The sequence below is a fragment of the Polistes dominula genome, unplaced genomic scaffold (assembly GCF_049000335.1).
Source record: "Polistes dominula isolate Pdom_NZ unplaced genomic scaffold, Pdom_raw_medaka contig_23, whole genome shotgun sequence".
NCBI lineage: Eukaryota > Metazoa > Arthropoda > Insecta > Hymenoptera > Vespidae > Polistes > Polistes dominula.
In genome coordinates this window covers 2366249-2382970 of record NW_028300963.1, presented here as the reverse complement: position 1 = coordinate 2382970, position 16722 = coordinate 2366249, and the positions used below count along the sequence as shown (strand labels likewise).

The 16722-nt window shown below is 26.5% G+C and overlaps 1 protein-coding gene and 1 long non-coding RNA gene across 2 annotated transcripts in view; both read left to right on the top strand.

Moving 5' to 3' along the window:
* Window positions 1-16722, top strand: part of LOC107065261 (uncharacterized) — a 90869-nt gene that overhangs the window by 55962 nt on the left and 18185 nt on the right. Inside the window, 4 exon segments of the mRNA XM_015318773.2 lie at window positions 4341-4449; window positions 4544-6362; window positions 6364-6801; window positions 13702-15070. Coding sequence (XP_015174259.2) covers window positions 4341-4449; window positions 4544-6362; window positions 6364-6801; window positions 13702-15070 — 3735 coding nt within the window.
* LOC149032511 (uncharacterized) lies at window positions 10771-11593 on the top strand. Its single transcript, XR_016176596.1, has 2 exons — window positions 10771-11055; window positions 11172-11593. It is a non-coding gene; the product is annotated as an uncharacterized LOC149032511 (long non-coding RNA).

Below are 16722 nucleotides of genomic sequence, written 5' to 3'. Positions count from 1 at the left end.
GGATTATTTATAAATACAATTCTTTTTTTTTCTTCATACACGTTTACAAAATAAAATATTCTATTAACAAAATTGAAAAAAATTAATTGATATAATATTATCAAAAATAAATAATTTTAATTACAAAGGATCATATTGAAATTCTATTTGCAATTTTAGTACGCTTATTAGAAAAAAAAACAAAAAAAAACGAAAAAATAATTAAACAATTAAATTTCAAACGAAAAAAAAAATTCTCTACTACTTTGCAAATTTTGCACGAGATCATTAATTATTATTATTATACAAAAATTCGATTTAATTTGCAAGAATAAAAGAAAGAACGAACAAACGAACAAACAAAAATATAAAAAAAAGGGAAAATAGAAGAAAAATCATATTTATCTTTCTTTATTTTTTTTTCACTTTTCAGAACGACGGATAAATGCCTGAATGATACGAACAGCTGACCATCGCCAGGGACAAGTTTACAAAAAAAAAAAAAAAAAAATAATTAAAAGAAAAAAACCAAAAATAAAATAAATAAAAAATAAACACGACCAAATATTATACCAAAAGAGATGAGAAATTAAAAACGAATTATCTTCGTTTCTTCTCTCTGCACGATGTTTTAATAATAATAATAATAATAATAATAATAATAATAATAATAATAATAATAATAACAATAATAATAATACTAATACTAATACTACTATTACTAATACTAATACTAATATTATTACTACTACTACTAATAATAATAATAATAATAATAATGAAATAATAATTATACGAAACTCTACCGAATTCACAATTTCAATATAAACAATATACATATATACATATATATATATATATTTATATGTATACATATATATATACATATCCGTCTTTAAACGTTGTTGAATGAAACTATGAAATTACTTTATGAAAAACTATTTCTTTCTCTCTTTATTTCTCTTGGTCACTTTTTTCATAATTCAATCATTTTTCTATAATTAATTTTTCATTATTTTTTAAACAATTTTTCTTTCAGCATTCAACCGAAGTATTGTACGTACATATATATGCATTATTTAAATTGTACAAATTTAAAATGAACATTTATTTTTCTTTATTGTTTTTTTTTTTTTTTGGTTTTTTTCTTTGCTTTTCTTTTTAATAATTTCTCATAATTCTTCATATATAATTTTTTCTAATTAATTTTCTTTTTTAGCATTCAACTGAAGTACGTATGTATTATATATATATATATATATACACACATGTGTAGATGTTTATATTTGAATTCCGCTTTTTTAATTAAGCATTTAAGAGCCTATGTTTTGTATAACCTTTTTTTTATTATTTTTAATTATAATATGTGCTGGTAAAATTTTGTTAAAAGAAACTAGGACAATTATATATATATATATATAATATATGTATATAAGTATATGTAATACTTATTATACATATATGTAAATGTATGCATATTTAAAATTTCAAATTAGTTTTGTATCGTAACCATTTTTTTATAAAAATATCAACATTTCTTATTTATATATTTTTTGTTCTGTTTTAATGAAGTTTTTTTTTTTTTTGGATTATTTTATTTAACCAAAATAATTTCAATAATTAGTTCATTTTAATTGTAAAATTTAATTTATTTTTCTTTTACTTTTCTTTAATTTCAAAATCTTGTTTTTTTTTCTAAATTTTTCGTTTCTCATTTATTTCAATTAAATATTTTGCAAACATACATGCCTGTTGTTTAAAATTAAAATACTGTAAAACTGATACTGTAAAACTTTACACGTTAACTATTATTTTATTTTATTTTATTTTATTTTATTTTATTTTATTTTGTTTTCTTTTTCCTCTGGCAATATTTCTCTTTCATTTTATCAATGGAATTATTTTTTCCAATATTTCTTCCTTATCAAATTCGTTCAAAATTTAACAATAACAACAACATCAACAAAATATGTATATACATATTTAAATATTATAAAAATTCATCATAACAATGAAAACCCCATATGAAAACTATCTCTCTCTCTCTTTTTTCATTTATCCACCTTTCGCAATATCATTTTTATACATTTTTCTTTACATACATATAAAAAAAAAAAAAAAAATAAAAAATAAAAAAAAACAAAAAAAAAATAAATTTTCAGCATTCAACGATTAAATAAAATATTACGTATAAATTACTTCAAACAAAAATAGGTAAGTTATTAGGTGTGACGATGATTTTTATAATAAAAAAAACAACCTTTTTACATCAAATTTATCTAACCAAAAAAAAAATATATATATATGTGTGTGTGATATTTAAAAACAAATTAAAAATAAAAAATATAAAAAAGAAGAATGAGCATGAACCAGTATATAAAATATTAACCAACACCATTATGAAGTTTTGATGGATAAAAATAATTGATATCATCGATGGATCATCGATTTTAACAACGATAATGAAAATATTTCAAATATTTCAAGTACACACACACACACACATTGTGTACATTTGTATTAGAATTTTTGAGTGTGTAATTGGTACGTGTGTTAATTATACACATATTATTTTTTTTTCCATATTTAACTATCATAATAATTTATTTTTTTTTTACTTATCTTTTTGTCGTTTGTCTTTCATATACGTATATATATATATATATATATATACATGTATGTGCATATTAGTTTTGAACGATAGCCTAAGTACACACGAACATATTTTATAGGTCAACTATAAAATGCAAGTTGCATAATAATATCGTTGGCACAAGTAAAAGATTGTTTTCTTAAAAATAAAATAATTCAGTTCTACTTTTTCGAATATTCTAATTCTTATTTATATACGTATATACATATAAAATATTAATTATACATGTTTTCAGTTAAAATTAAAAAAAAAAAAACAGGGATATATATAAAACGAGAAGAGCAAAACCTTAAAGGTTTGAAACTTTAAAAATGATTTAATTACTGCCTTGTGTAAAAATAAAATGTGATTGTACATAAAATAGATTTATTCGTACTTTATTATTATATAATTACATTTAAACATATAAATAATCCTATCCCATTTTGTCAAATTAATTATTTACTTATGTAATAATAATTATTATTATTATTATTATAATTTATTATATATTATAATATATCGTTTAATATATTATATTAAATAATAATAATAATTATTATTATAATAATTAATATATTAAGTGTAATATAAATTATAATGGTAATTATTTATTTATTTATTTATTTATTTATGTAATATTATATTTTAAAGGTTTGTGGTTTTTATTTTATTTTACGACCGAGTTTGCCTTATTTTGCAAATCTCGGACGTGCTTTGTTCATATTTATTTATTTATTTATGTATTTATTTATTTATTTGTATTTTTTTTTATTTTATATAGAAATAATGTTTCAATTTAGTTTAATATGAAAAATTACGAGGAATTATATAAAATAAGAACGAAATGTTTATTATCAATCAAAGCTGATTATCGTGAAACATTACGTTCTCTCTCACGAAATATTATTATTAATAATAATTATTTAATATTATTGATAAAAATGTGTTTGCGAGAAATGTTGTTTCTTTTTAAATCGAACTTTTTTCATTCCTCTTCATAGGATTTATCTTTAATAATTTTCTGCTTTTAATAGTAATCGCCATATTTTATACGCTAAAGTCGACAATGTTGTGTAATATTTGATTAAGATCTTATTTAATATTTTTATATATATATATTTACATTTACGCTTTTTTTTTTTATAAAAATTCCTTATTAGATAATTGAGTATTAAATAATATTCCGTTTATAATTAAAAGCTATACAAAAGTAGAAACCTATAAAAAAGAATAAGAAAAAAAAATGTTACAAATTAAAATACACATATTTATACATATATATAAAAAAAAAATAAAAAATAAAAAATCAAATGAAATGAACGAAAGAAATAATAAGAATGAAATTAAACAACAGAAAAGTAGCAGAAATATTTAACCATGTATTGTTTAATTAATAGATATTATCATATTGTCAACATCTGTATAATAAAAATGGTTGCTAATGATTTAATTTTTAAAAATAAATTTTCATTGAAATAAAAAAGGAAATACTTTTATATAAAAATATATTTAATGAAAAATAAAATGAATGCAAAAATATAATATACCTATTTGTATAAGTATAAATATGTGTATAAAATAAACTAGAAAAATTAGATGAAAATAAATAATAGTAGAGAAAAAAAAAAGAAAAAAAGAAAGAAATATTGTAAAAAAAAAAAAAAAAAACAACAGGACAAGGATGAGAAGCTAATTGTTTAAATTTTATCTTCCTGGGTATGATCAGAGGGTACCACCGATCTGTACGGTCCGACGCAGTCGAAGTTTCCCGAACGATGAGAGTGAAACAACCGATCGTGCTGCAGATTTTGAAGATTTCTTATCATCCAGATCAGGTAAGTTTTGTTTGATAATAAAAAAGAAAAAAAACAGAAAGAAAGAAAGAAAAAAAAAATACAATTTAAACGGAGTACTTACGATGTTTCTCAGGTGTGACCGGTGTTTCAACCGAGCAGCAGCAAGAAAGAAAGGAAGACGATAATCAAAGATCTCAGAAACAACATCAGCAAGATCAGCTGAAACGTGACGAAGAACAAGAAAATGAAGAACAGGAAGAAGAAGAAGAATCAGTAAAATGTGCGTTGGTGTTGAGTGTGGAGGAGAAGGAGGAGGAGGAGGAGGAGGAAGAAGAAGAAGAAGAGGATCATTGGAAAGATGCATCACCGTTAACCCCAATTTGTAGTCCTACGATGAAAAAACAATTAAAAATTACATCAAAGAAAAAAGAAGAAGAAGAAGAAGAAATGGATTATACTTCAAGAAAATTGTACACACGTACACTTCCAGCGAAAGAAGAGGAAGATGAACATGAGGAGAAGGAGGAGGAGGAGGAGGAGGTGATCATACCATCTGCTGCTTTTGTTGCTGAGACTATATCGATGATTAAAAAGAAAGATAGAAAAGAAATTGATGAGATTTCAGACGTAATAACAAGAATCGAACAACAAGCTGCACCTAAAGTTAAGTTAAAGAAGAAAAAGGAAGAAGAAGAAGAAGAAGATGATGATGATGATGATGATGTTAAAACAAAAGATGGAATTGCTATAAAAGAAAAGATACATAAAGATGATGATAAAAGTATTGATTTATCTGATATGTCGTCAACGTTGAGAAAAAAAATAATACCATCAGATGACAAAGATACGTGTTATAATAATTTAGAGTCAAGGCCACAACCATCATCATCACAACAACAAGAACAACAGCAACAACTGGTAGCCTCGAGTGAAACGTTGGATAAATCTGAAGAATCGTCGGATAAAATTTTCAAGAAAAGAATAAGAAGTGAGAAAGATGATGATGGTGGTCATGGTGGTGGTTCTTCTGGTGTTAAAAGAAGATCAAAGAGGAGATGTGACGTTGGAGAGAGGGATAGAAGATCTAAAGATGAGGAAGATAGAAAAATGAGTAGTAGGAGAAGGTCCAGGGAGGAGAGGAAAAGTTTAAAAGAACAGGAATGCATTGAGAGGGTCACTCAGTATCTTAGCAAGCATAGATCGTTAACAACATTTACCGATCCTTATTCTTATTCGACATTTGACGAGGACAGTTCGTTGTTACGCAGTTTGGACGACGAAAGGAAGAAACGAATTGAACGTGAAGCTGCTGATAAATTAAAAGAACAAGAAGACAAGGATGAAGAATTAAAATTTGAAGAAGAAATAATCGACGAATTTAGAGAAATAGAAGAAGAAAAAGATAAAACTAGTACAAAACACGAACACTGTAAATTGATTAAAACAATTGGTGACGAACAAATGATAAGTGGTGTACATTTATCGGTGGATTCTATTAATTTTCGAGTGTTAGATACTAGAGGATTATCAGCGGAATATTTAAATAGATCATTAAAAACTTCAATATCCGATACGGAAGTAATGAAAGCTGCTACTGATACTACTACTACTACTATTAAACCAAGAGCAAGTTCGTTGAGAAAAAGGAAAGTTACTGTTTCAAGTGAATCTTCGAAAGAATCTCTTTTGGAAGAATCTAAGAAAGAAGTTAGAATAAGGGAAACTGTACAAGAGATATTTTTCGAGGATAATAATGATCAATTGTGTTCTAATTATCAATTACCGGAAGTACAATTGGTCAAAGCTAGGATAATTACTGCAGAAGAAGCAACACTCGTTAGATTGGAAAATACCGATGTGAATAAAGTTGAAGTTTGTTCACCTGCCGAAATTATTGTCGTTAAACAACCAGACGATATTTCGCAAATGGTTGTTGAAATTAATAAAAAAAAGATTTCAACTTCAATTACCAACGTTGGGTAAATCAACGTCGGAAAATAAATTGACGGATGACGGTGAGGATGAATTGGACGATAACAAAGTTTCGGAAAGAAACATTAAACCTGAAATACTTTTGGATCTATCCAAAGTATCGGAATTAGTTGATGATACTGTTACCAAGACTGACAAAGATAAGGATAATAAAGATAAAAAGTTACTCAGTAGGACAGGTAGTGAAGGTTCAAAGAGAGGATTTACCGGTGCGAAAAGTAAATTCCTTGATCAACAACGTGTAATTGCACCTATTAAGGTTGTTAGTGTACTATCATTGCCTAGTGAACCGGAACCGGAACTTACAACTTTGCCAAAGGACCATATAGTGATTCAAAAGGAACATTATGAATTAGGAGACGACAAATCAATCAACGAGTTCGCTAATAATGAATCAAGGTAAGCCAAAAAAATGTTTTTATTTTTCGTTTGTTCTTTTAACGCACCACCGTTAAAAAATAAATAATTCTTTGAAGGATAGGGGGTGGGATGAAGGGTGAAGGGAATACATAATTTATCTCGTCGCGTTCGTAAAGTGTGGTTGAAATTTTGATAACCTTTCGAAGTGGATATTATTGGGTCGAAAGTTCAAATGTTTCATGTTCATCCTAAAACTCATTCACAAGTTTTTGGAAAAGGGGAAAACTTAGGGAATTGTAGGGTTTGTTTTTTAAAGAATTTACTAAAGTTACGAGTGGGTTGGTTGAGAAAGTATAAAAGGGGGAGATAAGAAGGGTCTTTTGATAAGGTGAAAAGAAAATGTCTACATTTAATGATGTGTCTAGTGATTCAGATAATAATAATAATAATAATAATAAAATAATATGATGATGATTTTAGTAACGGTGAAGGGTAAAATACAAAAATTAGGTTCTTTTAGAAATGGTTGGGAATGGTGGAAAAGGTAAGGGATATAATTTATAATCCGTTAATAGAGTTAGGGGAAAATCGGTAGCCTAATCGATTATTGCTAACGGTATGCACGACGACAGGCTTCGAACGTCGATTAACAAACAACGTTGTGTACATGTGTATATATATATATATTTATATATATGTACTTCAGGTATATCGTAAATCTTGTCGGTCCCTTAGATTAGGGCTGGATTACACGTCTGCTAAAGTAGAATAGAATAGATGTATATATAGAGATAGCACAATTATTCTAAGGAATGTAGGTCATTTCTAGTAAAGCCGTGAAATGTTTTTCTTCTTTTTTTTCTCTCTCTCTACTATCCTCGATGTCAAGTAAGGAAAAAGTTTTTTAATATTTCAGTATTTTTTAGTAACTATTTTTGTCAAATATTGTATTATTATTAACTTGTAATGATAGTTATACAGTTTTTAACAAATAGGAGATGGGGTTCTATAAGTTAGGGTTCTATAATAATTATAATAAAAAGTTTTTTACTATGTTATCATTTTGTAGTTAACAGTTTAGTTATGTACTGTATTATTATTAACTTGTAATAATAGTATTATAAAATTTTTAACAAATAGTAGAAGGGGTTCTATAAATAATGGTATAATTAATAAAAATTTTTTTACTGTGTTTTATACTAAATATTTTTTTTTAAATATTATATTATTATTAACTTGTAATAATAGTATAATAAAATTTCTAACAAATAGGAGAAAGGGGTCTATAATTAATATGCGAATGATTATTGAATGCAAATATAATTTTTTTTTTAATTTTATTTGAAATTTTTGTTAAAAATTGGAAAGAAAATATTCACATTCTTTTTTTCAACATGATTGTTATTCTAATTTAATTTTATAGGTTTGTCTATTAAAAAAAAAAAAAAAAGATATATGTATGTTCAATCAATTATGAAAACAAATATCATTTCTTTTTCTTTTTACTTTTTTCTTCTTTCGTATAATGATTTTCATTCAAGTTAACTTTTTCAACGTTTAATTAATTTAATAATACAAATATATTTTCTCGATATTAGTACAATCAATCGTTTTATTTCGTACAAACAATATTTTATATTCCTATTAATTTGCATTTGTAAATGTAAATTGAGAAGAAATTAAATAGGAAAAACTAGAAAACAATTATTTATTGTTAGTTACGTTGATCATACGACTTCATTTGCAAACTTCTTATCTTTTCTTTTCTTTTCTTTTCTTTTCTTTTTTGTGTTTGTTAAAGCAAATGTTTACGTACGTCTAGCTTAAGAATTGAATAATTTAGAATAACCTTCGTTTCGTTTTAGTATTACACTTACAACTTAACAATAAGCCTTAAATATAGTTAGTTTTTGTACGAAGTAAAATAGTTATGCAACAAACAAACAAGACGATATACTAAAGTATCGATTAAATTTAATTATGAACAATTAACTTGAAAACATATTTTTAAAATATTATTTCCATACGTAAACACCTAAATAATATAAATTTAATGTATAATACGTTACTAATGTTTTATTTTTTCAATTATAAAAAATACAATACTCCAATAGTATAAATATAATCGTAAAATGTGTCTTGTTACTTTTTTTTTTTTTTTAAAAACGTTTTAATGCACGAATTCGCGTTTAGAAAAAAATAAAATAAAAAAAATACACTAATGTCAGTTAAATAAAAAGACAATAAACGATTTGAAACGTATAACAACTTTTTGCATTATAAATCTTGAGAAGGATAAAATAGTTTGTACGTATGTGTTCATGTGTGGGTGTTTGTATGTGTGTATTTGTTTACGTGAGTGCATTAGACAGAGAAAGACAAATGATTGTTGGTTGTAATACTTAAGATTAGAAAGAGAAAGGAAGTTTCATATAAAGGATAGAAAAAGAAATAATATTAGTTTAAAGAAAAAGGTACGAAGGAGGTGGAGGTAGAGCAGGAGCAGGAGGAAGAGGAGGAGGAGGAGGAGGAGGAGGAGGAAGGAGGAAGAAGGAGTAGTAATAACAACTGAAATAAAATGAGAATGATAAAAATTAAATTGAAAGAAAAATAATGTGTTGATAAGAAAAAGAAGAAGAAGAAGAAGAAAAGAGAGAGAGACTATGTTAATAAAGGAATGAATTAAGAATACCAGCATTTTTTTTTAGAAGAAAGATAACGACATTAAATGTTACAAAGAAAAGGATAATGAAATTGTACAAAGGATAAAAAACAAGAGAGAGAGAGAGAGAGAGAGAGAGAGAGATAGACAGATATATAAAGTATTAAAATCAAAGTACTAAAAAAGAGATAAGAAGAATAAAAACGTTTGATGAAAAATAAAAAAAATAAAAGGGTAAATAAAATCATTAATTACAAAAAGAATAAAAAAAAAAAACAGAAAAACAGAAAAATAATTAAATAAGGTAACAGAGAGAGAAGAAAAGTAAATAAAAAAAAAAGGAAACGAATGAAGTGTTAAAAGTAGAAAAAAAAAATAAAAAAAAATAAAGAAAGAGAAAGAGGTAGAGATAACGAGTGTAAAACAAGGAAATATGTATAAACAAAAAAAAAAGTAAAATAAAATGTAAGGAAAAATAAAGAGAGATAAAAAGTGTTGATAAGAAGAAAATAGACAGAAAAAGAAAGAAAACTAGAAAAAGAGAGAAAGAGAGATAGAAGTAAAAAAGAAAGTAGGAGAGTACTATATAAATACACATACATGTATACATAGGTGGGTGGGTGGTTGGTTGGAAAAGAAGGCAAGGATAAAACTAAATATTCTTACGAGAAAGAGAGAGAGAGAAAATAAAAAATAAATATAAAGAAAAGAAAGAGAAAGAAAACAAATGTAAGAAAAAAATCGATTTATGTATATTAGATAAAAAATAAAATATTGAATAATAAAAGAGGTAACATACAAAGTATTAACAAAAGAGAGAAGGAGAAAGATAAAGAGAGAGAGAGAGAGAGAGAGAGAGAGAGTAAAGAAGAAATAAGTGGGGAGTTCTTTATATATATATACGTGTTTTGTGTGGGAGGATAAGAAACAGAGAGAAAAAGAGAGAGAGAGAGAGAAAGAGAGTTAAATGGTTGTTTGAGAAAGATAAAGATAAAGATAAAGATAAGGATAAAAAATTAGAAAGAAACAGAACCAATTTACAAAAAAATCAATATAAATGTTACACAATGATAAAAATACAAAAGCTACCAAAAAACTATGAATAAAAAAAAAACTAGAAAATAGAAAATAGAAAATGAAAGTAAAGAAAGACAGAGAGAGATATAAAGAAGAAATAAGAAAAGGTGGGGAGTTTTCTATACCCATACGAACACACACCTCCCATTTATATATACATACTTATATATATATATTACATTGTAGATGGAAAAGAAGGAAAGAAGGAAGGAAGGAAGGAAGGAAGGAATGAAGGAAGGAATGAAGGAAGGAAGGTAGAAAGGTAGGGAGAAAAGTAAAATGCGCCTGCGAGAAAAGAGTGAGAAGGATAGTAGTTAGTTTACGATCGGCATAGTAAGTCAGTTCTCTCGCGTGGTGTTTTCAACTCTTCCTGCGTTTCTCTTACGAATTTCTCTCCTCACCTCTCCTCACCTCACCTCTCCAATCTCTGGTTTCTTGAAGTACTACTAACTATACGTTCTGTATGTATATGTATACCATATGACGTCTGTCTGTGTATGTGTGCTGCTGTAATGTCTATGCATGAGTGCTGCTGTTACGACGTATCTCTCTGTGTATGTGTGTTTTATCTTTGCTAGCTAACGTTAGAGTTCTGAAGGAAATCGAGTAGACTATTTCTTTCTCCTTCTTTCTCTTTCTTTTTCTTTTTGTTTGTCTCTCTCAAACTTAGGTTTCTCGCGCGCGCAACCCGAAGAGAGTACAAGTACAGAGGCACAGGCATGGGCACAGGCACAGGGACAGGCACACAGTGCGCTTGTTTATTAGATCAGAGAGTATAAGCCAGTTTGCAGTGACGCACGACCTGTTCGGAGACACACACCGCGTTCAAACTCCCGACAGTTTAACAACACAATATACAAATCAACATTTTCAATTGTTTTTTTTTTTATATATATTTATATATATATAAATCGCGTTTAACGTTCGTAATAACAATCTTGTGTTTCTCTCTTTGAAATCAATTTAAAAAATAAAAATAAAAGTACAAGTTAAAGTTTATTCAAGATTTAGTAAAAGTATAAACTATTATTTATTATTAATTATATTTTTCACACAGCTCAGCTCTCTTCTATTTTCTTAGGTTATATATTTTCTTTATTTTATTTTTTGTGCGTGTGGTACGTGCGTGTGTACGTGTAACGTGTGTACGTGTGTATTTTCATCTTTCGAACAAATTTTTCACGAGGTACGAAATACGAGCTTCAAATTTTTATTCACCTGTATAATTCAATTTTTATTTTCCTAATCATACTTTTTCTTTCGAATTTTTTTTTTTTTTTATATATACCTTTCTTATTCAATCTTACCTTTCTTTTTTGATATATATATATATATATATATATATATATATATATATATATATATATATATACTTATTGTTTCTTTAGAATGTTTTTAAAGTATTGTAAAACTTTTGTTTATTACAGTTTTCTTCGTGTACGTACGCACATATTTGATTTTTCCTTTTAGAAATATACGTCGTGTTATTTTTCTTTTTGTTTTTATTTCTTTTTCCTTCTTTCTTTCATTTGTAAACTTTATTATTCTATTTATTATCGTAAAAAAAGAGAAATAGATAAAATTGTAAAGTTGATTTTGTGGGCAGTGTTATAACGTGACGCATTTGTTATTACTCATAAAACCGGAAGTGAAAGTCCGCAGTTATGTCGCTTCTTTCTTTTTTATTCTTCTTCTATGTTTCTTTTTCTTTTTCTTCTTCTTCTTCTTCTTCTTCTTATTATTATTATTTCTTCGTTATTAATCGTTCGTACAAATAACCAAGAGAATTATTTATTTATTCATTCGTTCATTCAATTACGTTTGATTAATGTCACGTCTGTATCACGACGAACTTATTATTTCTTGAAATAAATTTCTTTCATTTCCATAACAAGAAATACAAATGTTCGATTAGAAGAGAATTATTAATTAGAAAAAAAAAGATCAAAAAAGAAATAATAATAATAATCACGATTGAATGGAATAAAGTAACATCGTTTTAAAGCTAAATGAATATTAAATTAAATAATAGTCTTGTTGAATCGATTGATTTGAATTACACAATAGGTCATGCACATCATAACAATAATTTAAAATAACATTTTATTCTCGATTATTTTATATGTCATCTAATTTATTTAAATTTTATTTTTTTTTATTTTTTGTATTACCAAAATTTTCATTAAAACATTATCATAATTTTGATTAAATTACAATTGTATAAATCGTTCAATTTGAATGAAATGATCAAATATTTTCTTTAAATCATTTAGAAAACAAAATAAATAAATAAATAAATAAATAAAGAAGTTTTAATTAAATATTAATTAATCAAATGTTTTATGATCAGACAATTATGTGTAAAAATCATAATATTACAACAGTATAATAACAAAGATGCAATCATTTAATTAAAACTTCAATAATTCTATCTCAGTACTCATAGCAGTCAAAGGGTTAATTAGAGAAGTACAAAGATAAGGATCTTTACACATTATGATTATATTTTAATGAGAAATAATATTAGAACTAGACATTTCAGATGTAAAGGAAGAAAAAAAAGCCCTTTTGTAATTAATAGAATCGTTCCAAACGATTGAACTTGCCCTGAGTTAGGTGTTCTTAATGGGTCAGTGCGGAAGACCTCCTAAGTTCGTCGTTTCAGCGGATTCCTTTTCTAACCATTAGATCGAACTAGTATGAAGCCTCTTCGAGTATACTTTAGACTTCGATCGACTATTTCTATCTCTTTAACTCCCCATTTTACCCAATACCTTATCAACCCACCCCATTATATTTATATTTATATCATTTAATTACAATTTCAAATAATTTTCTTCAATAGTTTTTTGAAATTTAATAATAAAACAATTGTCTAATATTTTAAATCACATATATGTATAAATCACATATTATATATATATATATGTGATTTACAAATACATATATATATATATATATATATATATATATATATATATATATATATATATATATACAAAAAATAATATTATAGGAATTGTGTATAATATATTTTTATTATATATATTTTTTATTGTGTTTTTATTTTTTATTTATATACATATACAATTCCTAGCTATATATTGTTTTATTTTTATACCATTTTTTTGTTCATTCCTTTAATTTTTGAAATGGAACATCGCATAACGTTACCTCGAAGATATTTTTTTATTTTAAAGATTACAAGAACGTCCAGACGACCAGGAGGATAAAAAACAACAACAATCCCAACAACAACAGCAGCAAGAACAACAACAGGAATTAAAGAAAGAAGAAGAAGAAGAAGTCAAATTAGAAGACGTTATCAAGGATAAAAAGGAAGAGTTAGGTGTAAAGGATTATGAAGAAATCCTCCAGCAGCAGGAGGAACTTCTTCTGCTGGAGGAAGATGAAATAATCAATTGTCAAGAGGAAGATAATTTGATAAGTAAAGAACATTCTTTGGAATATCAAAGTCAAACTTTGGAAAGTCAATTGGAATCAATTGTACCACCATCATCACCATCACCACCACCAGTTGTATCGGAACAACCACCAGTTGTATCAGAACAACCACCAGTTGTATCAGAACAACCACCAGTTGTATCAGCACCACCACCACCGGTTGTACCAAGGAATTTCTTTAAATCTGTACCGGACAGTTGGAAACGTGAGGTTTGTGAGGACAGTTTTGAAGATATACAACGTAGTTACAAAGAAACGCAATATTCGCCACGAGAAAAACGTGAAGTTGAAACACAAACAATACAAGAGACCAAAAGTACACAGTGTAGTCCCGATCAAAGTTTATCGAGTACCACAACTGCTGAGATATTCGAGACCGCCGGTTTTCACGTGGCATTGAGATTTTATCAAAGTCCTAAGAGAGAAGTACAAACACAAACACAAGGTGAAAGTAAAAGCGTTCAATGTTCATTGGACGATTTTATTTACAACAACGAATTATCGTTGGATCCTAATCGTAGTTTCGTTCAAAAAACTAAGGACAATTTGTTTCTCGTTAAATCGGATAGAATACAAATTCAAGAATCTAAATCTATTCAGTGTATACCGGGTGATATATTATTATCAACTGAAACACCGTCCAAATTTGTAGAAGATAAAGAAGACGACGAACGAGAAAAACAAACAAGTAAAAAGAAAACAAAGAAAGAAGAAGAAGAAACTTTTAGTCCACGTAAAGAAGTTGAAGTTCAAACTTATCAAGAATCCAAAGCAATTCAATGTACCGATGAAGAATTCTCATCTTACGAATCACCACAACAACAACGTCAATTAGAAAGATCATCTACGAGTAGACCAATTACCCTAACAACAACAACAACAACAACAACAATCACTACTGGTATTAAAAAAGCCGAAACTTCGGTTTCACCGTCACGTAAATTAACAACTGTTGTATTCGTCGAGGGTAAAACGATCATGACGGTCACGCAAAGAGATCACGATGGTAACGTTGCATGGTCAAATCATTGGGGTCCTGAAAGGCTCGTCGAAATTTATAGGGAACCCAAAACAAGTTTAGGACTTAGCATCGTTGGTGGAAAGGTGAGTAAATTATTTTCATTTGATTATTGTTTTTTTAATCTATCTATCTATCTCTCTCTCTCTCTCTCTCTCTCTCTTTTTCATTGTCACAAAATGTAAAATAATTATTAAAGGGAAGACCACTTTACAGTATGAGTTATTATGTTACTTTCCAATTCAAAAGATCATGTAAGGAATCGTATTACTTCTCATGTGTTTAAATTCTTCTTATTATTATTCGGTTTCTTTTTCTTCTAACTGTATGATACAAAATAACACGTACATACATACATACATACATACATACATGCACACACATGAAAGAGGAGGACAAAAGGACGTCACGCTAGCTAGTGTTACGTTATTGAATGAAAGTGAATTTTTATTAGTTACATACGTATTACGTCGAGACAAATTGATGTGTTATACCGTTTGAAAGTAAAGTGGATACAGTGGTCTAGTTTTATACCTATATATTATATATACTAGGTGTTAGAAATATAATAGGAAATTAGGATAAAAACAAATCTTATTTTATTACAAAATTATTTAAGTATTTTTAAAAATAATTAATAATACTTTTATTTTATTTGATATGAGAATAAACTAGGTATAGTGATCTAGTATATATCTGTAGTGTATTATATACAGGTGCTAGAAATATAATAGGAAATCAGTATCAAGGAATCATGATGTTTTATCGATAATTGATTTACGTTACCTTTAATTATAATTGATTATAGTATTATAGAATAATAATCATATATCACTGTAATATAGGGTGTTGTTAATAAATAACAAAAGAAACAGTATCAATAGATTATACCTTATCAATAACTACTTTTCTAATCAACGTAACTTTCAATTAAAATTGATTATTAAATTGCATACCAACGATTAAATACACCACGGTGTTGGGAAAAAAAGAAAAAAAAAAACATTTCAAGAACAAATATTAATTTTCTACTATCTAAACAATTTCGATTTAATTTTTCATTAATAATATCTTTGATACAAAATTGATTTAATGTTAAAATAAATTAATGACGATTACTAGAAATAAAGTAAAATTATATTAATCAAATGTAATAATATTAATTATTAAATTGTCACACACACAGTGATAAGTTTCTTCATCTTTCTTCTTCTTTAATTAATAAAGTATTTTAATTTAAACAATTAAATTTTTTAAAATGAATTTTCTATGCAATATGATGGTAAGTGATGATTCATAAAGAAAAAGAGAATCCTTCATGTTCTTATTAGCCTGTATCAAAGTAATTCCATTTGGTAACCAAAAGATATAGGAGAGTAGTAGCTGCATCCTATATAAGTGCATATATTAATGCAGTTTCGTGACATTAAGCTGATAGGTTGAAGAGTGTTAGTTAGAGTGAATGAAATTGAACACTTGCGCGTGTGCATACACACACACACATATATATGCGTTTTATGCATATTGTATATGTATATATGAGAAAGAGAACATGTTCATTTCCTCTTACCGATAATTTGCACTCACAGTAGAAACATAGTCTAATGGAGAAAAGAAATTCATTTAAAAGTTTCATCTATTACCATCTAATAATATTTAAAACGAATTTTTGTTTGATTAAAAATGATTAAGAATTATATTACATTATTGTATTCAATTTCAATTAGATAATGCAAAG